At 40.1% G+C, this 24,653-nt stretch overlaps 3 protein-coding genes across 3 annotated transcripts; 2 read left to right on the plus strand and 1 right to left on the minus strand.

Moving 5' to 3' along the window:
- Positions 1 to 1,185: 1,185 nt before the first annotated feature.
- Positions 1,186 to 3,733, minus strand: LOC114545357 (3-mercaptopyruvate sulfurtransferase). Its single transcript, XM_028563634.1, has 2 exons — positions 3,091 to 3,733; positions 1,186 to 2,096 (listed from the first exon to the last, which is right to left on the minus strand). Exons 1-2 carry the CDS (start codon positions 3,668 to 3,670, stop codon positions 1,798 to 1,800), a joined length of 879 nt encoding a protein of 292 aa, XP_028419435.1. The 5' UTR covers positions 3,671 to 3,733; the 3' UTR covers positions 1,186 to 1,797.
- A 3,036-nt stretch (positions 3,734 to 6,769) lies between these two features.
- On the plus strand, positions 6,770 to 12,515 carry rps19bp1 (ribosomal protein S19 binding protein 1). The gene is made up of 4 exons (XM_028603453.1): positions 6,770 to 6,989; positions 7,484 to 7,657; positions 8,875 to 8,972; positions 12,012 to 12,515. Exons 1-4 carry the CDS (start codon positions 6,935 to 6,937, stop codon positions 12,159 to 12,161), a joined length of 477 nt encoding a protein of 158 aa, XP_028459254.1. The 5' UTR covers positions 6,770 to 6,934; the 3' UTR covers positions 12,162 to 12,515.
- Positions 12,516 to 14,931: 2,416 nt separating this feature from the next.
- LOC114546471 (apolipoprotein L3-like) lies at positions 14,932 to 23,576 on the plus strand. The gene is made up of 12 exons (XM_028565256.1): positions 14,932 to 15,002; positions 15,428 to 15,535; positions 15,897 to 16,004; positions 16,360 to 16,467; positions 16,829 to 16,936; positions 17,296 to 17,403; positions 18,604 to 18,654; positions 18,753 to 18,792; positions 18,870 to 18,921; positions 19,961 to 20,090; positions 20,236 to 20,424; positions 22,842 to 23,576. The coding sequence occupies exons 7-12, from the start codon at positions 18,652 to 18,654 to the stop codon at positions 23,268 to 23,270; spliced, it is 843 nt and encodes a 280-aa protein (XP_028421057.1). The 5' UTR covers positions 14,932 to 15,002; positions 15,428 to 15,535; positions 15,897 to 16,004; positions 16,360 to 16,467; positions 16,829 to 16,936; positions 17,296 to 17,403; positions 18,604 to 18,651; the 3' UTR covers positions 23,271 to 23,576.
- Positions 23,577 to 24,653: the final 1,077 nt, after the last annotated feature.

The raw sequence follows: 24,653 nt of genomic DNA on the forward strand, positions 1-24,653 counted from the left end.
TTTTAAACTGTACTGTCCATGTCCTCTTTATTATTGGGAGCTGTGTGAGAGGTAGTAGTAGGACCTACTTAATATGATCAGTTATTGTCTATAACTGTTTTGTTTCTCATTGTTTTTATACAATGTGTGTGTGTGTGTGTGTGTGTGTGTGTGTGTGTGCGTGCGTGCGTGCGTGCGTGCGTGCGTGCGTGCGTGCGTGCGTGCGTGCGTGCGTGCATGCATGCATGTATGTGTGTTTGTGTGTGTGTGTGTACGTGTGTCTAATCAGCAATCAGCTCAAAGGTCTGAAGTCCAAAGGTCAAATTTAAAGCGCACTTTTACAGCTTGCCAAACTAGACGCTGATCTCAGGTCAGTTTTGTGTACCTTCTAAATTAAAGCGTAACTCTCACCAAAATGCAACCTAGGGTGTTTTTATGAATGTACCCGAGTCAAACTTTCGTTTAAAAGCATATTTAGGACGGAAGCGCCACTTTTAAGATTGACCGTATTTTCGTTTTTCGGTTAAATGGCCTTTTGAATGGGAGTGATAGGGGCACTTTTATGCTAGCCTCAAAATAGCTATTTTTACAACACTAAGAAGGCTCGACACAACATGAAACTTAGCTCGAAGTATCACCAGGGGCTCTACACCTTAACACAAGCATTGAAAACATTGTTTGTGTACCCAGAGTTTACTAAAAAGAAAGGTTTTGAACAACTCACTGTAGCTCTTGTTGTTTCCGGCCGCAGCCATTTTATCAGTCAAAAATAATCGATTTCTGAATGCAACATAACAGGGAGGAGAGTAAAGACGGAAAGCTCCTAAAGTTTAGTTCCATATAAATGCACGGATAATTCGTTGTTTTGTTGTTAGTGAAAAACAATATTGACCTTGTAGTTAAAAAAGGAGCCTCATATAAGAATGACATTTCCTCCTATGGAATCCGTTCATTCGCATTCGGATATCGACTCGTTTTGACTGCCGAGGTGGTAGCGGCCGGAAACAACAAGAGCTACGGTGAGTTGTTCAAACCTTTCTTTTCCATTTGACCGAAAAACGAAAATACGGAAATCGGATACATTCACAAAAAGACCCGAAGTTGAATTTTGGCGAGAGTTACGCTTTAAAGCCCCACAAAATGTATACTTACACATATTTCATGAAGAATAAAAGTACATGAGATTGTTCATAATTTATTCCAACATAAGCATTACAGCTGTAAACAAATCTTTTCCGGTTTCAAAACGGATTATAAAGTCAAGTTTAGTGTTCACATATTGCCGGCTCTTTAGTCAAGTCATCTAAGGTGTTTGGAACAAAAGAAAGGTTCCTTAGTGATGTATGCTTGGATTACCCATTTTTGGCAAAGGAATAGTTTGATTTGTTTTGCTGAGAATTAAATGAGAATTTGAGCTTAGCATAGCATAAAGACTGGGGGCAGTAGAAAACAGCTAGCATGGCTCTGGCTCTTTTGCCCTTTTTTTTGTGCACAGATTAAACAAGATATATCGTGATAAATTAGTCTAGCACAATAGTGCTGGATGACAGATTTTCTAGATCTGTGAACAGAGTCAGGCTAGCTATTTTTATATTAAGCATACAGACATTAGAGTGGTATCAATCTTCTCATCTAATTCTTGCCAAGACAGCAAATAAGCAGAATAAGCAGAAAATATTTCCCAAAATGTCAAACTATTCCTTTAAACCTTAGCACTCAAAAACAATCAAAGAACATCCCCCTTCTTTTCTTGTCCTCCAGTACCAGTCTGATCCAGTCTTAACCCAACCAACCACACCTCCTGCTATCATGAACCAATCACAAATGTTTCCCTCGTCCTTCAGATATGACGTGCTCGGGCACGGCGCGGGTGTACCACTCCGACCACCCGCCGTCGTACACCGACACCCCCGGGTGCCCGCACTCGTGAGCCGCCAGCGCCACAATACACGCAGTCACGGCCGAGCCACACGAGACACAAATAGGGCGGCCGAGGTCCACACCAGCCTGGGCGAACAGAACCTGGAGCTGCTCCTTGGGCAGGAAGTGACCCGATGGGGACAGGAAGGAGTGGAAGGGCATGTTGATGGAGCCGGGGATATGGCCTGGCTCTGTGTCTGTCGATCAGAAAGAAAGAATAGAGTGAGATATATTGAGTGAGTGAGGGAGTGAGTAAGGGAGTGAGATATAATATTTTATAATAATTGGCAACATTTCAGTTTGTCTGAGGTCAAGGTTCAGTGCTGAGACTGCTTTTACAAAAGGAGTTTCACATGTGGGTGGGCACAGCACATGTGTGTGTGTGTGTGTGTGTGTGTGTGTGTGTGTGTGTGTGTGTGTGTGTGTGTGTGTGTGTGTGTGTGTGTGTGGGTGTGGGGGGGGTGGGGGTGTATGGAATAAGATAAGGCACGTACTATGGGTGTCTTATCACTGTAGACTTTCTGTAAAGATCAACATATCTAAGGGCCAATATCTACATTCTAGGCCATTCAGTCTACTGTCCCGCAGTGTGTGTGTGTGTGTGTGTGTGTGTGTGTGTGTGTGTGTGTGTGTGTGTGTGTGTGTGTGTGTGTGTGTGTGTGCGCGCGTGTGTGCGCGCGATCGTGCGTATGTGTGGGTCAGTGACCGTAGATAAAATGCATGTCTTTATCACTCACTAAGCTCTGTGCTGACTAATTTGTGTTTGGCTAACGTGCCAGCCATTCAGCACTCACAGTAGTTTGTGTGTAAGCGTGATCAATGAGTGAACAGCATCTGATCAGTGAGGCTCAAACACATGTAACTTGATTTGTGCGATCAATAAGGCTATGGATTAATTATTTGTGGGGCAGTTACTAAAGAGGTTTTTAGTTAAACACTTATGAATCATTATGAAAATTAATGAAAATCTTTCAGTGCTGTCTGCTACATTTTCTTCATTAAAAAGACTCTGATCTCCTGAGCACCCAAAACTGCAACTCAGTTATGGGTTAGCCTATGAAAGGAAGATGAATCAGTAGACGGCACAGCCTATGTTGTTAGACAATTGTAAAAGATATCTTAAGGTAATAAACCCGTCCTGTGAATGGGATCCATGATTTAGAGCTGCACCTTAACATAACACACACTCACTGTCTCTGGGTTCCGGGTCCAGTCCTCTGAACCTGCCTGCAGGCCTGGCGTCCACCACCTGGAACCTTTTGGTGTCCAGGTTATTCAGCATATCCTCATAGCTCTTGATCCAGGAGCGGTTCAGGGAGGCTTTAAACTCGGACGGTGTTGGTCTGACGCACTGGTCACTGACTGGTCGACCCTCCTGCTCCCAGTTCCCGAGCCCCCCGGTGAGCAACGAGACCGCGCTGTGCCCGAACACCCGAAACATCCACCACACCCGAGGCGCCGAGAACGCGCCGAACTTGCTGGCGTCGTACACCACGACGTGCGTGTCGCGCTCTATTCCCAAATTCCCGACATAATCTGCAAAAATCTCCTCCGACGGGAGCATGTGGTCCAGAGGAGAAGTTTTATCACAACACTGATCTATGTCGAAGAAAGATGCGCCCGGGATGTGCCTCTTCTTGAACTCGCTCCGGGCGTTGCGTCGCAGTTTGGGCAAAAACCAAGAAGTGTCCAAGATGCGCATTTTCCCCCGGGCCAACACAGCCTCCGCGAGCCATTTAGAGGTGACCAGAGCTCTCGCTTGAAGCGCCATGGTTAACTCTGGAGAGGTAGACTGGGCTACAAGAGTTTACTATAGGTTACTGATCGACCTGATTGTGCGAGAGAGAGCGCGCGCGAGAGAGAGAGAGAGAGAGAGAGAGAGAGAGAGAGAGAGAGAGCACCGTGCAACAGCTGAAGGTGATTGGAACCGGTGACGCGGCGTTACACTAAACTGACAGCTTTCTATACGGGCTATTCTGTTAACTGTGTAACTCGTGTATACATTTACAAATAAGCCTATAAGTCACTGCACAATCACATTCAGTTGTACCCCTCCTGAAATTTGAAGTAGCCTATTAGTCCAAAGTATTATTCCACAGTGACAGACACTCGCTTACAGCTCTCTGCATTCTTTCATTTCTGACCCGATGCAGCAACATACACATTGGACCTTTGCTGTGACGCTGCAGGTCATCTTTTAGGGCCAGTTGTTCAAAACATTTAACCTGGATCAAAATTATCCGGATTTAGAAATCCCATTTTTTGCTATCCAGGATCAGGTAATCCGTCTTACTTTTTATGCCGGTTTTTCAAAGCAACATTGGACTGGATCACCCTGATCCAGATACACAGTTTTCAAGATTACCAAATCCGGATTACCAGTGCTCTAAATGGGACAACATATTACAATGTGGGCTACCAGCTATGTAAAGAACAGGTAGGAGAGCCAACATGGGGGTCACTGTAAGTGTTTCTTATTTTGAGACAAAACACAACAATAACATAACCATCCACTTCCATTCATAATTTCTTTTATGACCCCTCATCTGAGCCACAACAAATAAAAACAAATATACATTAACAAATACATTGTGGATATTTTGAAAACGTCAAAACAAAAGTCTAAATGTCCAATAGTTAACAAAATAAAGAATGTTCAGGGTTCTTCTTCATCTGAGGAGGAGAGACCAGCATTTCCAAGCCCTGCTTTTAGGAGACGGTCTGAAGTTTGACTTTGGCTTCCTCCTGTTATCTTGAACCAATCACAAATGTGTTGGTCAGCTTGATTTGTTCCTCTGCCAGGACGATCTGTGCTTCGGCTCTTTCAGTTTCTCGTTTAGACATGGGGACATGATCATTTTTATTTTTATTTTATTTTTACTTTACTATACCGAATAGCTTAATTGGTAGCCTATGTCTACTTTATCTACTTTACACTGTTACAACGGTTACACAAGTCAAGTGCAAAATATAAATAAAAGTATTCACGATACAAATGTATTATTTGACCAATTTTAAAGTTTTACTACATTTTCTTCATGGAATCCACCTTGAAATCCTTGGGATAAGGATAATCCTGTTTTTTTGGATCAAAGTTATCCAAATCCTACTGACAACACAAACTGAAGGTTTGATCCAGATAAAACTAGGATTGGATTCCGTGATCCAATCGGATTTCAGATTCCTTCTTTCCCTTTTGAACAACCCATTTTCAAGATTTGATCCAATCCGATAACCAAAATCCGATCAGTTTACCTTTGAACAACTGGCCCCTAGTGATTACTCTGAGATGAGTTTGGATATTTATCTATTTGTTTATTTAAATTCGTAAAGACAGCTAAGGTTGGAGACAGCCAAATTAGGTTTGTTACGGAAAGTAAGTATAGGCATAACATAGTCATAGCCAAAATAAAAGTATTTGATTTTTCCAAGATGTAATTATTTAGGCTTTGCTGTCCCCTCCTCTTGCAGTTGGTTATTCTCTACCCGCTCCATAAAATATTCACAAACATGCACAATTAGGATTGATTCTTAAACACATTTGTGGACAACTTTCTTCTTCTCATGACCTTTTAGGCCTACTGCACATAAAAATGTTTTGACATAGAAGGCTATATGCTACAGCTGCTGATTATGTGCGGTCCTCTTAAGTCTGCAATCCATTGTTTCATACTTTTCTTTTTCTCTGAGCATATTCTAGTGTGGAATTAGAGCTGGGCAATACATCAATATTATATTGATATCGTGATATGAGACTAGATATCGTCTTAGATTTTGGATATCGTAATATTGTGATATGACATAAGTGTTGTCTTTTCCTGGTTTTAAAGGCTACATTACAGTAAAGTGATGTCATTTTCTGAACTTACCAGACTCTATTATTTGCCTTTACCCACTTATTCATTATATCCACATTACTGATGATTATTTATCAAAATTTGCATTGTGTAAATATTTTGTGAAAGCACCAATAGTCAATATCGTTGCGGTATCGATATCGAGGTATTTGGTCAAAAATATCGTGATATTTGATTTTCTCCATATCGCCCAGCCCTATGTGGAATGTTGGTGCTTTTCTTTGTTGAGGGACACTGATGCTCCCTCAATTTGTTCAAATTATTAGGCTAACCAAATTAAATGTATTATTATTATTATTATTATTATTATTATTATTATTATTATTATTATTATAAGTAGTAGCAGTAATAGTAGACGGTCTAGTAGTAGTAGTGGCAGTTGCCTATAAACATAATAGGGTAGGTAAGAAGTTCCTAAGGGGAAAAGGAGGCTATAGATGTCACCATTAATCTATCCAAGGCGGAGGGTAAAAGTATTGTGTGGCAGGGAACAATTTTCAAATGGCAACAGCTCTGGGAGCAAGAACATAAAGGCAGGCATTTATTCTCAATCTCTAGTAAGGTCACTGACTCAGTTAATGTTTGTACAAGAAGGGAGGGTAGACGTAGGGACGAGGTTATTATTTCTAGAATGAGGATTGGTCACACGTTTCTGAATAGCAATTTATTTATTTTAGGTAAGCACCAGAGTGGTTTGTGTTCATGTCAGGATCCGGAGACAGTGCAACATGTTTTGATTTCTTGTGGAAATTATGACCGTCAAAGACAAGATCTACTCAGAAATTTGCAAGGACTTGGCTTGGAAGAAGTGTCAATGAAAAGTATTTTAGAATTAGGATCAAGTGGGAGGGGAAAACGTTGTTTTTTCAAATTTTTAATAGACACTGGACTGTATCATCGGATATAGTGCATTAAGGTGCTAGTTCCGTAGATGGCAGCAATGCAACGTATTGGCTGCCGGCTGCCGTAAAATTTCAAAGAAGAAGAAGAAGAAGTTCCTAAGGGGGAACTTTACACATCTTGGTTTTCCAGCCGGTTGCTTTTAAGTGGTGCACAGGAGTAACTTACCGGATGTTGATAGATTCACACGCGTTGCTGTTCAGAATTAAAGGCGATTTCTTCTCGATGTAGCTTTTAACGTTAGTCACTTGAGCTAAACCTGGTATTATTAAATCAGGATGTCGGCGTCGTTGATCAGGAGAGGACTGGAGCTGCTGAACGATGATATTAAAGGTCAGTTTAGCCTTTAGGCTTTCTAGCTTTATTACAGATGGCTAACAGTAGCTAGCATTGGACATCAGCGCTACAGTTTGGGTACAGACATGGTTAACGTTTTCACTTACTGCTGCTGTCTTTAAATAAAAAATGACTACTTTTTTACTATTTTAAGTGATAATGTAATTCAAAAACAACCCACTACAAGTTAAAGAGCTCTTATATATATATATAGATAGATAGATAGATAGATAGATAGATAGATAGATAGATAGATATACTTGTACAAAATAAACAAAAGTATACTTTTTTTTAGCATTAACAAACCGAGAAAAATTAATTAAATGTACATTATGTTAAGGTAAACCCACCAAAATGTATGGTTAAATATTTTATTGTATTAAATAAAGTATACTGTACTATATCCAAATAATTCCAAAATGTGTTGAGGTTAGTATCCCTACACAGAGAAATGCGTTGACTTTGGTTTTCTGCCTTTCTCTGTGTCCTAGATGTCAAAAAAGTCCAGAAGAAGAAGCAGCAGACCCCCAGCTCGGCCAAGGTGATGGAGCTGGTGAGCACGAAGCGACAGGGAGTCACCAAGCAGGTCAAACGGCTGCAGGGTCGCCTGGGTCCCGGCAAGAGCAAAGCTACGGTGAAAGACAAGAGAGTCAAGTCTGCAGTGGGTCAGTCCGCTCATAGTCTATATCGACAACGTTTCATTTCCGGGATTGTTCAGGTGTCGCCGGACCTTCCGCTTTCTTTGTGTTGTAATTTTAAACTCCCAAAATAAACCAAGGGGTTAATAACACACGGGTACCATCTCTGCAGGGTAAATCCAGACTGCTAGCTAGACAATCTGTCCAATCTGAGTTTTCTGTTGCACAACTAAAACAACTTATGAACGTACACGTTCCACCAAAACAAGTTCCTTCCCGAGGCTATTTTGCAGCGGCATCGTGGCTGCGTCTGGCGCTGAGCGCCGCCCAAGATGATTGTGATTTGTTCAAAGCAACACTATGTTATGCCGCGTTCTATTTACCTCGGAACTCGGAAGCCGGAACTGGGAATGACATCATACCCGAGTTGAATGCGTTCTATTTAAAAGTCGGTTTTTCATTGTTTCCATTAGCTCTAGCCCGGTTAGCTATTGTTAGCATCCAGTTGATAACAACACATTACGCCGTTTTTGAGCGTAACAACATTTCCACAGATAGAAGTTGGACATGCCTGTGTGAACGACTGATTTAGTGACACAAATGACACAGAAGTGCTTATAACTTTATGTTACTGCAGCTTTCAAAACTGTTGATACAGGGGACAACCATGTTGGATTTTGAACTCGGGCTACTGCGAGGTTGTACGAGTTCCAAGCTCATAAATCCGAGGTCAGGGGACGTGATTCCGACTTTTACCTCGTTAAAAAACGAGTTCCGAGGTAAATAGAACGCGGCATAACTTTTAGCCCTACAGGTTGTCTCATTGGAACTACAACTCTCACTACCCAACATGAGTTGTAGTTCAATGAGAGCTAACCTATGACGGACCGCCCCCCCTGAAGTTGTCTCATTTGGGGGGTCCCCTGGTTGTCTCATTGGAACTACGGCTGCGTGTAAAAGTTACATAGCTTTAAAGAAATTCCAATGAACCAGAGCACGTTTTTCTCCCATCCTGAAATGTTGTGTGAACTAGCCAGACCCTCCTCCGCAGCGCTGTAGAGGAGGGTTTCATAGTCCGTTTTTCTGCACAAATGTGTTCTCAGGGAAACTAGAAAATGTGCAGCTGAAAATAGAACATTTTAATGTAATTGCAGAGTTAGAGGCCCTGTAGTGTTTTTTGTATCACAACCTCTGTTATGCCTTTCTACTCTAAATGACCTCTTCTTCTTTGGTATCGATTGTAGAGGAGTTCAGGAAGAAGCAGGGGAAGAGTCACATGAGCGATAACCTCAAGTACTTCATGGAAACTGGCTACAAAGCAACAGATTCTGACACTTCGAAGGTAAGAAAGATCTCTTAGCCTGTTTCAGTTAACAAAACAAATTCACAAAATTTCAAGACAGGAAATACTCAGAAAACGTAAACAGAAAAAACACAACCGTACACCTTCAAGTTTGTCTCTTCCACCGAACCAAGACCAGACCGATGTCCTTGTTAGCTCATCCTAAAACACACTTCATTCAATCAGGACAGAAAGGGAATAAAACTCATCAACACCGTCTTAGTTAGTCTTTCCATTGTTCCAGCTATCACCAGCTCTGGTTTGGTCAAAATAAATCCATAATTCACAGAGGAAGATAAAAAATACGCCTAAGCTGCAGCTCATTATTATAAAATAAAATGAAAAAATAGAAAAGCCCAAAAACCTCTTGGTGGTCTTGGTATTAAGCTGCAGACACACAGATCAGATGGCCAACCCTCGGCAGAAAAGGCAGTTGGACTGATCAGTCTCCCCGAGTTGGTCAAAAAAGTGCCCCGGAACACACCAAAGCGACGAGACGGAATACGTCTACATAACAGCAGGTGGCGCTAATCTGTATTGTTGCCCAAAAATGAAAACCGGCAGCTGAGTGGACGAACGCATCACGTGGGTCTGGTTTCTCCGGAAATTCAAAGACAGGCTGTCAATGGCGGCTCGTTCAGAATACGATCTCATATTGTACTAAAATAGTTCACTGAAACGTGTTTCTGAAAACATTTAAAGCGAGAAATAGGCCGTGCAGTTGCTGAATCTGTCTTCATTTCAGCTCAACAAAGGTCAGTTTAAAAGATTTTCGTCAGATTTTGAGAGACTCTCGCCCTGCCGATTAAAATGAAGGCCGATGGCCCCTCGGACGAACAACGCCACGGAACACACCGAACAGACTCGAGTCACCGACCTCGCCAGACTGTCCAACGGCCGATTATCGGCCTGGTGTGTCAGCGCCTTTAGGCACACCTCTGTCCAAGTGAGGAGTAAAACCGTCACGCACAGTAACGCACAAATGGGCTGTCATGTGCGGTTTTTGTAGGATACTGTGATCATACTGTTGATATCGGAGGGCAGTGTGAGCCGAGGCACCACCAGTTGTAGCAGTTCAGGTTCTGGAGGCTCCCGGCCGCCAGCTGCAGCCTCCCTCGGCCTCTCTCTGGCTGAATATCAGCTCAATACATTATGTAACCTGTAGGGATGGGCGATATGGCCTAAAATCCATATTGCGATATACATTGCAGCCTCTTGCGATAACGATATATGTCGCGATATATAAATTATAATAGAACCATTTCAGACCAGGTTACATAGACCCTAAGGAAAACCAAACTGCTATATGTATTTTTTTTTTTAAAAGAGAAAGAAACATAGTATGTAGTTTTGAGAACATTTATTGTTCAAAACTGTAATTCTACAACATAATGTTGCAGATAAATAAAATTCAAGTACACTTTTTGCAGAGACTTTGAGAAAGAAAAAGCTTAAAGTATTGGGTGTCTTCTCTTTAGTGCAAACCATTCTAAAAGGCACTACACTTAGTTAGTTTAAGTCCTTGGTTCTTAAATGCCACCCAAGATGCAGAGAACAGGAAAAACTGGTGTCTGTTTAGTTAAGGAACAGACACTGTACTGAAAATACTTTCAGTATTAGGCAAAGATGCACAGATACTTTTAATAAAACCATATTACCTGCAGCCTAATGTAACGCATTTGAGCGCACGCGCGCGCACACACACACACACACCCACACAGAAGAGTTGGGACTTTTCCCGGTGGGCCGGTCTGATAATAGTTATACATTGGAAGTTGTTAGCAACACCATCCGGCGGCCTGGCAGTCAAACTGTGCAGCCTCTGCTCAACCCGTACGGCAGGGCCCGTAAACGTCCCGGTACATATTTTGGTCCCACTCCGCCGCTGCGCACACACACACACACGGCTGTATGTTCAGCGCGGAAGTACAACGTCTGCAAACACCGGCTTCCAGGATTCCATTAGTCCGTTATATAGTGAATTGTCAGGCTGATGAAAGGCTCCATGGTACGGCCCGACCACAGCTCCGTTGTAGCGGCTTAAATCCAAACCAAGTCCAAATAATGGATGTAGCACCGGTCTTTTTCACCAGCTCCTTGTTTCGCTTTTAGTCATGTTTACTCAAGATGACAATGACGCGTTGCAGCCTGGTTGCAGCTCGTGGCTCTAAACTTCGCGGGTAGATTGCGTCATCAACATGAATTATCGTGATAGTGTAATATAATTAAAATCTCTGGTATAGGCCAATTTTGTATCGTTTATATTGCATATCGCCCATCCCTAGTACACTGTAAAAATAAATAAAAATCTCGTGCCCAACATCCCCTTGCTCGTATAGGGTTGGGCATTGTTTGGAATTTAACAATTCAGATTCTTCCTTTCAATTCCGGTTCTTATCGATTCCGATACTTTGACAAGTGGAGTTGAAACGGGTCACTTGCCTATTTTCACAAATAAGAGGAATGTTTTATTTTGATTCAATGGTGGTTTGCAGTTTTACAGGGATTTTTTCCAACGTAAAATCAAGCCACACTAAAACGCTGCTTACTGTGCTCTAAGGCTGCAATACAACGACCAAAACTTGTGCATTTTAAATTGGGAAGCAATGATCGGATTTGAAACCAAATCCTCTAAACGATTCCAAACGATTCTACTGGAATTGTAATTTTTGAAACGATTCCAAGTAGGAATCGGTTTTCGATGCCCAATCCTACGCTCGTAGCTAGTTTGTAATACAAAAGAAGATAACAGGGAAGTTGGTCAACGGCATTGCGCCCCACTATAGTTGTTACGTTCCCCAGTGATGTCATTGGGGTATGGAAGTAGAGCAGATTTTGGAGCTGTGGCCGGCTGAGCCCCGGAGACACCGAAAACATTGGAAAGAACTGCAGGCTTTTTTAACGCTTCATCTTTCATTCAGATAGATACGTTTTGAAATCGCTGAATTGTCCCTTAACTTTAACTTTACATGTGCTTCTGCTTCTGCCTACAAGTGAGTTTTTCATACAGCGTTGACTTGCTCTCTCTGTCTCGCTCAGATCCTGAGCCACAATTCGGGGAGACAGTCTCGGAATCGGCCAGAGCAACCCGCCAAGAAGGCCAAGGAGTCACAGTCTTTGTTCACAGAGGAGGAGTTCCAGCAGTTCCAGAAGGAATACTTTGGCAGGACTGTGGAGGAGAAGAAATAAAGCGCAGCGAAACACAAAGACGCTTCAGCCACAGTGGAAACACCAGGGCTCAGTTTTGTTGATCAAAGTGGGTTTCTGGACCAGCTAATGTTCTGGAACGATGGAGCAAGAGAACTTTGAGGCTACATGTTTTTGTAAGATGAACCTGTGCTGGTGTTATGACTGCAGACCCATACCGTCGTATACAGGGGACATGAGATCTACAGCGTTTGGAGTTTTAATCCAAAATGTGATTTTGAAAGTACAGTGTCATATGCGTCATCTCATTTGAGTCCCTTCCTTTTCACACATTGAAAATGTAACCTTCATTATATTAATACAAATTCCAAAACAATAAAATGTTTTTCATTGAAATTGTTCAACTTCTTCTCCATAATTATAATTAGCTGGTATTCTGATTCTTGGTCTCCTCCAGTCAAGACTCCAATCAGGATAGTTCAGTTTGTATTAGAAATTAATTAAGTTAAAGTGCTTATATTATTCTTTTTACCTTTTCCCCTTTCCTTTATTGTTATATATTTTTTTGTGTGCATGTTATAGGTTTACAAAGTGAAAAAGCCCAAACTCCACCCCAAATGGACTTACCATCTCCAACAGAGAACACTGTTCACAAACTGCTCCAAACAGCTCTACTGTAGTCCAGCCTTTACTTCAGAGACAAACGTGTGTCACTTTGTAACACACATTATAATGCTCGCCTAGCTGCTAGCGTGGCACACCCTCATGCTCTGCAACTGACAAGCTAGCAGTCCTTACTGAGCATGTGTGACTCCCAACAAAGATGGAACAGAAGTGAGATGCCTCACTCTGTAGCTAAAACAGAGAGCTCAACACACAGGGTGAAAAGAGCAGCTGCAGCAATGTGCAGTACAACAAAAATATGGTGTTTTATGAAAATTAAGCCACATAAACCCATTCTGGTACAACCTCTAAATACAATTATGAACCTGAAAATGAGCATAATATGAGCACTTTAACAGACACTCAAGAATCACAGGGATAACTGTTCTTTTCATTCAGAGTGTGACCAATTAATCTTCATGCAGAAATATTTTCAGAAAAGCCGGTTTAACTATAACATCAACATGCATTAATGTATTAAGTTCAGAAGACCAAATAAAGTTTCAGGTGTTACAGTTAAAAATGTTGAGTTAACACTTGCTGTTTGGCATTGCAATAACGTTAAAGTTATTATTAATGAAGGGATGAGAAGTTGGAAGTTCTTTTGACAGTAGGTGTGCCGTGTTATCTGCGGGGAATGGATTTGACTTTAGAGAATACTTTTCATTCTAACAACAGCAGAACCATAACAGGTGTGTAAAGCACAAGAATGCAGGTGCTTGAATGGCCATGAACCAGTCGAGCTGTAGAATGTCAATCATCTTCACCTACAACCTGCTAGGACTTTGGGATCAGCATTCAGAAGTCGATGGTGAGAAGGAAAGTGAGAACAGCAAAGGAGAGCGATAGTGGAACGTCTCAATTACAGCAGGGGAAGTTACACAATGTCAAAGGTAAGAAATTAGATAATTAAATCAGGTTTAACGGTGTCAAATGAGGAGTTAAGCTGCATTTCTGTTAAACCAAATGCTACTGAACAAATTAATTTGAGTGAATGCACACATTTGGTATTTAGCCTCATGTTGGTTAATTTTGGTGTCCAAGCTTCACTGCAGGATCATCTATGTGCAGAATTTGACACTAAAAGACAGTTTTTAACATTAATCTGCTGTGGAAAGAAACTTGATTATCTGTTCTCCCCTTAAATCTCAGTTTTATGACGTGTACTCGCAAGATTTTGTGACATAACAAATATTTGAGAGCAAATTGTGGTCCAAAATGTAATTTAATGTAATATAGAAAAATGAAGCCTCCAGTGCATGTAAACTGAGAATTGAATTTTCAGTGAATCTTGTGTCCAGCAGTTAAACTTGTCAAAGGAATAAAATGTGCATATTTATAGCTTCTGAATTTTTTATTGAGGGAGAAAAGGTATACTTGCTTTCAAGAATTTTGAAACAGTTCATTTAATTAATTTTCTGTGAAAATGACAGACCAGACACATTAATATTCAAAGCAATTATTTTATGTCTTGAAACAAATCAATTTCATCTGCGTCACAATATTTCTACGTAATATCCAGTTTGCAAAGGTATAAATGAAAAAAGGTATTTGTTCAGGGCAAAAGTAAAAGCAAAAGCACATTTGGCATACTCCCGTCTGTAGTAAACAAGTCGTGAGTGTGCCAACTACAAAGATGTTATCGATCTTGTCTGACGTGTTTGGCCAGCTCGATTCAGTTCAGTTGTCCTGAATCTCAGCAGGTAGAGTCCACCTTGATAAATACTGCAGTATGGAATTCGGATTAGGAAAGCAGATTTATGTTTTATCTCTCAACAAATTCAATCTGATATGAATATACAAAGCAGTTGCAATGAAATGTTTTTTTTTTTTCTGATTTGTAATAAATCTAACCTTTTGTAGGGATCTTGATAGAGTCAGGTTGGGAATTGGACTCAAATTGGGATCATGTTTAATTAGATACATGCACGCTATTAAGTGCTTAATGTAGGCTCAGAGTTCTGAGAAAAAGGTTTTGAATTAAAGTTGTAAACTGCAACTTTGTAATCTAAAAATCACAAAATGTGAGTGAATAATACTTTCCTAATAAAGTCCTGTGATTGGCAGCCTCAACGCTTAAATGTGTCACCTCCTGTCTTACTGCAGAAAAACCCACCAGTTCCCATGGCAAGGAGCAAGTTTTTCCCCTCAGACAGCACTGAGGACGACAGTCTGTTACAACATAGCTCCACTCCTCAGTCTCCCACGAAATCTCCACAGGTTGGTGCCTAGATGAGATTACATTTTGATATTTGTTATTGATCTGGTTTTTCTGAATGGCCATGGGCTAATATTGATAATTTTGGTATCATTATTGTTTGTGATAATTTCTAATTTTACTTTTTTCTTGACAAATTAAAGTGCAGGCTAATGGCATCATTTTATTAAAACTGTGTGCTGTACGCCTCTGTGGCATCTCTGTCTCCTTACATATACGCCGAACAGATACTGCATGTATCATTCAATCCAAACTTTGTGATGCACAATTCAAAACTTGCATACAATACATCAACATACAACTAATAAAGCCGCACACACATTAGGCAACACAAGGTAACATTATTAGTAGTATATTTATATCTTTCACGCAATAACACCGTCAAATGTTACCACACTTAACGAAGAGTGTTTTCACTGAAACTCAGGGAGGTTCGGTCGGCTCAACTCCTCCACCAGTCTCATCAAACAAGTGGATCGTTAGACAGAGCTCCGGAGGATTGGACTCTGGAAATGGAAGTGTGGAAATAGGAAAGGTAAAGTTGTTTCATGTTTTATTTCCAATATGTTGTGGGACAGAATCTACTCATGTAGTAAAAGAAATCCCAAAGGTTCCCCGCAGTTTCCTTAAATGTTTTTGTAGGATACAGCATTAGCATCTCAGCTAGTTAATAAGTACAATATGAATATATTACAGATACTGCATTTATCATTCAATCCAAACTTTGTGATGCATAATTCAAAACTTGCATACAATACATCAACAGACATCTAATAAAGTCGCACACACATTAGGCAACACACAGTAACATTATTAGTAGTATATTTATATCTTTCACACAATAACACTGTCAAATATTACTACACTTAATGAAGAGTGTTTTCACTGGAACTCAGGGAGGTTCGGTCGGCTCAACTCCTCCACCGGTCTCAACAAACAAGTGGATCGTTAGACAGAGCTCCGGAGGATTTGAATCTGGAAATGGAAGTGTGGAAATAGGAAAGGTAAAGTTGTTTCATGTTTTACTTCCAATATGTTGTGGGACAGAATCTACTCATGTAGTAAAAGAAATCCCAAAGGTTCCCCACAGTTTCCTTAAATGTTTCTGTAGGATACAGCGTTAGCATCTCAGCTAGTTAATAAGTACAATATGAATATATTACAGATACTGCATGTATCATTCAATCCAAACTTTGTGATGCATAATTCAAAACTTGCATACAATACATCAACAGACATCTAATAAAGTCGCACACACATTAGGCAACACACTAACATTATTAGTAGTATATTTATATCTTTCACACAATAACACTGTCAAATATACTCTTAACGAAGAGTGTTTTCACTGAAACTCAGGGAGGTTCGGTCGGCTCAACTCCTCCACCAGTCTCAACAAAGAAGTGGATCGTTAGACAGAGCTCCGGAGGATTGGACTCTGGAAATGGAAGTGTGGAAATAGGAAAGGTAAAGTTGTTTCATGTTTTACTTCCAATATGTTGTGGGACAGAATCTACTCATGTAGTAAAAGAACTCCCAAAGGTTCCCCGCAGTTTCCTTAAATGTTTCTGTAGGATACAGCGTTAGCATCTCAGCTAGTTAATAAGTACAATATGAATATATTACAGATACTGCATGTATCATTCAATCCAAACTTTGTGACGCATAATTCAAAACTTGCATACAATACATCAACAGACATCTAATAAAGTCGCACACACATTAGGCAGAACACAGTAACGTTATTAGTAGTATATTTATATCTTTCACACAATAACACTGTCAAATATTACTACACTTAATGAAGAGTGTTTCCACTGAAACTCAGGGAGGTTCGGTCGGCTCAACTCCTCCACCAGTCTCACCAAAGAAGTGGATCGTTAGACAGAGCTCCGGAGGATTTGACTCTGGAAATGGAAGTGTGGAAATAGGAAAGGTAAAGTTGTTTCATGTTTTATTTCCAATATGTTGTGGGACAGAATCTACTCATGTAGTAAAAGAACTCCCAAAGGTTCCCCGCAGTTTCCTTAAATGTTTCTGTAGGATACAGCATTAGCATCTCAGCTAGTTAATAAGTACAATATGAATATATTACAGATACTGCATGTATCATTCAATCCAAACTTTGTGATGCATAATTCAAAACTTGCATACAATACATCAACAGACATCTAATAAAGTCGCACACACATTAGGCAACACACTAACATTATTAGTAGTATATTTATATCTTTCACACAATAACACTGTCAAATATTACTACACTTAATGAAGAGTGTTTTCACTGAAACTCAGGGAGGTTCGGTCGGCTCAACTCCTCCACCAGTCTCACCAAAGAAGTGGATCGTTATACAGAGCTCCGGAGGATTTGACTCTGGAAATGGAAGTGTGGAAATAGAAAAGGTAAAGTTGTTTCATGTTTTATTTCCAATATGTTGTTGGACAGAATCTACTCATATAGTAAAACAAATCCCAAAGGTTCCCCGCAGTTTCTTTGTGAGCCCAATTTTAGGAAATATGGGGCTAGGGTAAACATAATCATTTGACTCTAGGCACAGCAAGAAGCCCTTAAAATCCCACCAGTTTAAAAAAAAGCATAAATTAAATGTATATAATATATTATATTAATTTTCTTTGAACAGGCTGATAGATGTTTTGAAGACAAGCAACCTTAAATATTTTTGTAGGATACAGCTTTAGCAAATCAGCTAGTTAATAAGTACAATATGAATATATTACAGCTACTGAAACCACAAAATCTTCTAGATTATGTCTCTAAAAATTCCTTTTGTGGATAACTGTTCCTATGCATTAACAAAAAAGTTCTTATTGATGTATGTTTTAAAAATGTACATATATGTTTGAATAATTAAGAGGGTATTTAAACCTTTAAACAAATAAAACTATACCCAAATATATTCCCTAGTAATCCTATATGACTTTAGGAAAAATCTATTTAGATGTGGTGAAAGCACTCAAATCCTTTTCTCACACAATGTTATTAAGTAAAATCCTGCATTTAGGTTGAGAAACCCTGACACACTTCTGGCAAATTTGAGATTTGCTCTGCAAGTCCGTCTGGCCAAGAACCCATTCAAACCCATTTCCAATTTTTCCAAATCGAGGCACCAATCACAACCGTTGAGGAGGGCTTTACACAATGACGATAGTGCAGATACAGCAAGCAGCTTTTTGTTTACATTCAACATGACGGCCACCGAAGCGCAGCAACCCGTTGATGCTGCTGTCGCTGCTACTTCACCCAGATTGTTGGTCTGATTGGTTGAAGGACTATCCAATTAAGTTTATTGTAGTTTAATGTCAAAAGTAAAACTGCTTGTGAAAATTGGATCAGGGGAACACTGGTGGAGTGGTAGAAAATCCTTTCCACATTAAGTTCTTAAATGTGTGGCAGAATAACATTCTGTCGATCTGTAAGAGAAATCACATCTATTTTGAAAATTCTGAAGGCTGCAATTGCAACATTTGCAAAATTTTCACAAAAAAGTGAAAATAAACCATCAGACTGCCTCCAACCTGCTGTGAGATGTTATATGTACGTATCTTCACTTAACAAAACTGGATTGTGACTCATTTTCCCAGGTGGGTACCGAAAAAATCCCAAAAGAACGGCCTCATGATGGACACAAAATGGTGGCTATTTTACAATCATTAAGCTATTTCACTAAAACAATATCAATAGAATACATCTATAGTTAGTTTTGCTGAATTTACCTGTCTTTTTCTATCAGGCTGCCATCTCTTTGTCCAACTGGCAATACGGACTAAAACGTGAGTCAGAAAAACTGTTTGGTGTTCTTAATTTGTTTGGTAACTTGTTACTAAACTAAAGTTGTATTGACTTGCAGCCTGGACTTCTCAGAGCAAAGACCTCAAACTTAGAGGAGAGGAAGAAACAAAGTAAGTACATCGATACATGTTTTATATTTCTATAGTTGAGGCATAGTGGTGCTTTAAACCAAATTTTGCTAACATCAATAATAATAATAAAAACAATATGCTAACGTGCTCAAAATGGCAACACTGACATGCGGATGTTTATCAGAGTATAATGTTAACCATGTTCAGTGTGTAAACATGCTAACATTAGCTTTTTAGCACTAAACACAGAGCACAGCTAAGGCTGATGGGAATGTCTTGCTGGTTTTTGGTCATAGAGGAACATGAACACTTCATCCTCTGGGAACATGACTGTTTTTACAACATTTTAAGTAAATGTTGACTTATTCCACAAGATAAAGGACAACTTTGAGTTGTGCTGATGGTGCTAGAAGAAAAGTCAGGTCATCATCAAATTCTTGGTTCACCCTCTGGGGAGCACGGCACGGTGGCTCAGTGCCTCACAGCAAGTTGGCACTTCAGAGTTCGATCCCCTGTCCAGGCAGGGCCGTTATATGTGAAGATTGTATGTTCTCCCCGTGTTTGCGTGGGTTTCCTCCGGGTTCCCCGGTTTCCTCCCACCATAAAGACGTGCATGCTAGGTAACTAGGACTCCAGTTGAAAATTAGCCATCTGGCTAACACTGGTGCATTTAAAGAAATGTTGATTAATGGGCATCGTCGTAATAAAATAAATACAAAAATCTTAAATATTTGTACCAAATTTCATGGCAACCCATCCAGTAGTTGTTCAGGTAGTTCTGTCTGGACCAAAGTGGTGGATCAACCGACTAGCATTGCCATCTGTGGACGCCAGTGTCGTTAGTGTAGCTAAAACCACTTGGTCTTCATCAGGGGCCAATTTTCTAATCAACTTTAGACTGACTGGGATTCTTAGGTCACAATGTTATACATGAAAGGCCATTTAAAAGCCATACCTGCCTTGGTGTGAGCTAATGATGATGCATCTTGTTACCCACTGGTCCGCAGCACTGTCTTAACTCAAAGTAAGTCTACTAAAGCTGACTGATAATAATCAAAAAAATATCAATACATTCCAGAATCATCAAAGTTGAAGCTGAACAGCTCTACGAAGCTATCCAGCGTTACATCGTCCTGCTGTCTCAACATGGTGACACTCTGAAGGGGCACACTGACGAGTTGCTCTGCATTGCTGACAACTTGGACAAGGTAAAAAGGCCACATATGCTAATCAAAGGCCATGTATATTGCATTTAAGTTTATGATAGGAGTTATACTTTCATTCAAACCAATCATGTATAAAGACTAGTCTAATCAAATACTTTTAATATAATCAATTCCCTTTAATCTTCAGGTTTCAAAGGGGACAAAGATTGCTGGCATCACAGGAGGAGCTACAACTGCAGCAGGAGGTGTTGCAGCAGCGGCTGGGGTGATTCTGGCCCCAGTAACACTGGGATTATCACTGGCACTGACTGTAGTTGGGGTTGGCATGGCCGCAGCCGGCGGCGTCACTGGTGCATCAGCAGCCATCGCCAACAAGGTGACCAGACATTACACAAACTTTAGTGATTTATATATATTACAGGGTTTTCAGCATTATAAGGCTAAGGTTCAGCACCTAAGCCATTTTTGGGCACCACCAGCGGAATAAATGTAACCAAAATACTTTACCCACATCAAATATTTGTAGTTGGTCCCAATAGCTTTCTTTGGCAAGTTTTGTCCTTAAGCTTTTTGAGTGTTAAAGCTATAGTACGTAGTTTCTGTTGCCCCTGTGAGGAATTCTAAGTAATGACAACAAAACTGCCAGCACGTCCACATGATACAAGCCTTCTGTGATCACGCACCACCCCCACCCCTCCTCCACGCAGTTGCTAGTAGCCAAGGAGGACACGGAGGATTAAAACAACATGATGGACTCTTCAGAAGAGGTCATTATCTTCCCTTGAGCTTCTGCGCACTGAAGTCGCGAGACGACACAATCTTCTGAACATAGCCATTCTGAGAAATCCAGAGAGAGTTGTGTGGAGCTGATAGTCTTAATTAGCTTTGTAGCAACTCATTTGGCAATGGCTTGAATGTAACGGACGTTCATTTATATCAAAAAGTTACGCACTAAAGCTTTAATTTTTGTGTTATCTACTCTAGCTTTTTCACCATTTTAAACAAAGATAGGGTAATAATGGTCCAAAATGATGTAAAATTGCTTATTTTTAAAAATTAAAAAACATATTTTCTTGAGAGAGGACCCCTAAACCCCCTGAGGTGCAGCGAAAACGCGTGCATGCTAGAAATAGAACCGACACCTATTTTTCACGCAACACGCAAGCATGTTACAAAACAGAATAGGAAAAGACATTTATATGTCATTTTGACACAAATACATATTAATAAATGACATGTTGATGTTTGAAAGTCTCTAGGTTTTGACATAAATGCAGATATAAATGTAATTTAAAAAAAAAAAATAATAATAATTATCGATTTTCAAATATTGCACCGGTCAATACAGAACTAAATATTCTTTAGCCTATTTTGCCGTCAATACTGCCGACGACGTTGTCTTTGCTGTAATCATTTATGTTTAACATGAAGTATAATATTACTTGAGTGCAGTAAACACGCTATTATTTCATTTTATCAATGGGAAACGTGTACAGACAAGGCTAGCAGCAGCGCCGCATCAGACACGTTTCTGGTGTGCAAAGATATAGAAAACGCCACACAGCCGCGACGCAGCTGACATGCAACAGAAATCCCACGCTCACGCCACGCAGGCAGTGTGCAGGAGGCCTTAGTCTTCCACAAACCTAGGGAAAACACTAGGGCTGCCACCTCTTAGTCGATTAGTCGACTAATTGGTCGTTTTGGTCTTAGTCGACTAAGATTTCTTTAGTCGATTAGTCATTTTTTATGCTTATTCATGCTTAATTACTTATTTCCAAGAAACTTCTGAGCACATTTATGGTAAACACAAGATTTAAAGTGGTGCTTTTGCAGGATTAATTGTGGAGAAACTCAGTTTTACAGATGGTTAATTAACTACATTTATATTGTGCTTTTCTAGTCTTAACCACCTCTCAAAGCACACAGCTCTGTCAATTAAATCAACTAATCGATTAGTCGACAAAATCGTATAAGTGTCAGTTGACTAAGAATTTCTTTAGTCGAGGACAGCCCTAGAAATCACTGTATTGTACGTTTTTGATGGTGGTTTGTGTCTGTGGGTTTTTAAATGTTTGGAGGGTTTTTTCTTTATGTTGTACTTTATCGTATTTAATGTAACTTAATCTATTCTGCTTTCAAAGTAAAGCACGTGCACTAGTGACAAAATGTCATGCTCAAGCTTTGACAGATGTTCCTCAGGCACATAGTATATTCACACAGTATATTCCTTCAGGCAAGTCTGGTGCAAAAAGAGCACAAATAGAGTATTGAACATGGTAGACATAGAGAAAAATAGGACTGGATGCGCTCAACTCACAGAGATACTTAGAAAGCTTTGAAGGTTTGGTGCTGGATCCTAAAAGTGAATAATAATAGACAAAGAGAATATTATTGTGTTCCAACGATGGTTAAAAAGACTAGAAAACTACCTAAAATCTTCTTTCATATAAAACACAAGGAATACGATCCGTTCAAGTGTTGTCATTTTGGCCAACAAATGATTTAAGTTAAAGCCACTAGGTGTAAAACTTGAAACATTTCCCCCCCCCATGATGGTATCACTGTGGCGGACAGCAACGCACCGGCTGAAGCTCAAAGCAAAATCTAGACTGCGCCAGTTACCACCAAAATTGCTTTGTTTCTCTACAAACCAAATTGTATGCCAGCAGAATAATAAAAAAAAGAAAATATGAACACAAAACTATTTCCCACATAGTGGTTTTAACTTTTTATTTTACCATTGTGTGTTTAAAGCTGCTGTCTAACAGATTAGGAAACCTGTTCTTCCAGGCGAACGTCAGTCAGGGCAAGAAGAAACTCGAGAAGACCTTCCAGGAGTACAAGGACCTCATGGTGAATTTTCAGGATTGCTTGAAGTTCATCAACGAGGGCTTAGAGCAGCTAAAGCAGCATGATCTGTCTGTTCTGAGTGAAGCCAGGAAGGAGTCGGTGAAAGTAGCAAAGATGGTACAGATGGCCATTACTGGAGGAGCCAGTGCCAGGGCCATAGAGGCTAACAGTAAAGCGTCCGGGCTGATTGACGGCTTCGCCCTCGGCATCGATCTCTTCATCCAAGGAAAGAATGTTCAGAGGCCGAAGAAGGACCTCAAGTCGGAGCTTGCTAAGAAAATCCGCAAGCTAGCAGAGGAGCTCAATAAGGGTTTGGATGAGCTCAAGGACTTGTTCAGTGAGCAATGTTCAGGAGTGAAAGCTTTTTAACTTGTTAACCTTCTCCTGCCTGATTTCATCTTCATACGTTTATATTTGCCTATTTTAAAAATATATCAACATATCTGGCAATGTAGTATGTGTAGGTTAAAAAAAAGGAACAAACCCAAATACTGTATAACACAACAAGGAACAGACTTCTCAGTCTCCACTTTAATGTCCTTATTTTTCTCTGCAAAACTTCAGTGAATAGGAATACAGAACCACACGTCATTACACTGATTAGACAACTTGAGTGGTTACAGCTTTAGTAAAAAGATGTAATTGTTTTATTGATTTAGATTTTTTAATCATACATTATCTATCTATTATCTACTGTATAACCAACTTGGTTATACAGTAGATAATCTATGATTAATATGTTATGTATGTTGTTGCAGGTTAAGACTGGACCTGACCTGGGAGTTTACTTACAGAATATAATAAATATAATTTGGGAATTGTGTTTGTGTATTATTTCTATCCTTTTAATTTGCCTGGTGTTTTATGCAGAATTTCATGTTCAATCTTTGTTTTCAATGCATTATGTGAAGACTTTGAATTGCCTTTGTGTATGAAATGTGCATTATCCTGCTTTAAATATTAGGTAGGCTATTATAGGCCCTAACTTTGGGTTCAACATTGGGAGGGGGGGGTGAGATCTCCAACTATCTAGTGAGGTCCCGTCAAAACGTCAAAAGGAGACAAATGTCGGAAAAAGCGACCAAAAACTTTTAGTTTTTTAAATGCCCAAAAAACAGCGACAAAACTTCAGAAAAAACAACAATGACATCAGAAAACCACCACAAAAAGGCGACAAAAACTGCGAAAAAAAATGTCCAAAAAAGTAAGTAGCAAGGGTACCTCCCTTTTCTCTGCTTTGCCCGGCCAGAGAATTTGGCCCACCCATGAGAGAGAGTCATCATGGCTTTCAAACGAGCAAAGTGGCAGTTGGTCAAGGCCACACCCCAACTCTCTACCTTGCCCCCCCTTTCTCCTCCTCAGTAGCTACAGACTAAGGAAAGCTCATTGTGGGACTGGCTCTAGTGGCTGTAATTCTGCACCAAGGCTGAATTTCAGGAAAGAGACTTCAGATACAGTATTAGGGGACCACTAAGGCATATATAAAAGCATCCAAAGAGCACCATGTCATGGGACCTTTAATGTTCTGTTTACAATAGGTCCTGTTGTACAATGTCATGAAATAAGAGAATGAAACCTGCAGCTAGCCACCAGGGGGCAATGGAGTTCTTACCCCTGTGAACCATACCGGTTCATCAGTTTTAACCTATACTGTCTATGGTTTTAACCACCAGTTGCAATGAATTCTCAAGAGACTTAGCATATTGAAAAGTGCAGAGACAACTAACATAGAACAACTAATATAGAAATACA

The sequence above is a fragment of the Perca flavescens genome, chromosome 2 (assembly GCF_004354835.1).
Source record: "Perca flavescens isolate YP-PL-M2 chromosome 2, PFLA_1.0, whole genome shotgun sequence".
NCBI lineage: Eukaryota > Metazoa > Chordata > Actinopteri > Perciformes > Percidae > Perca > Perca flavescens.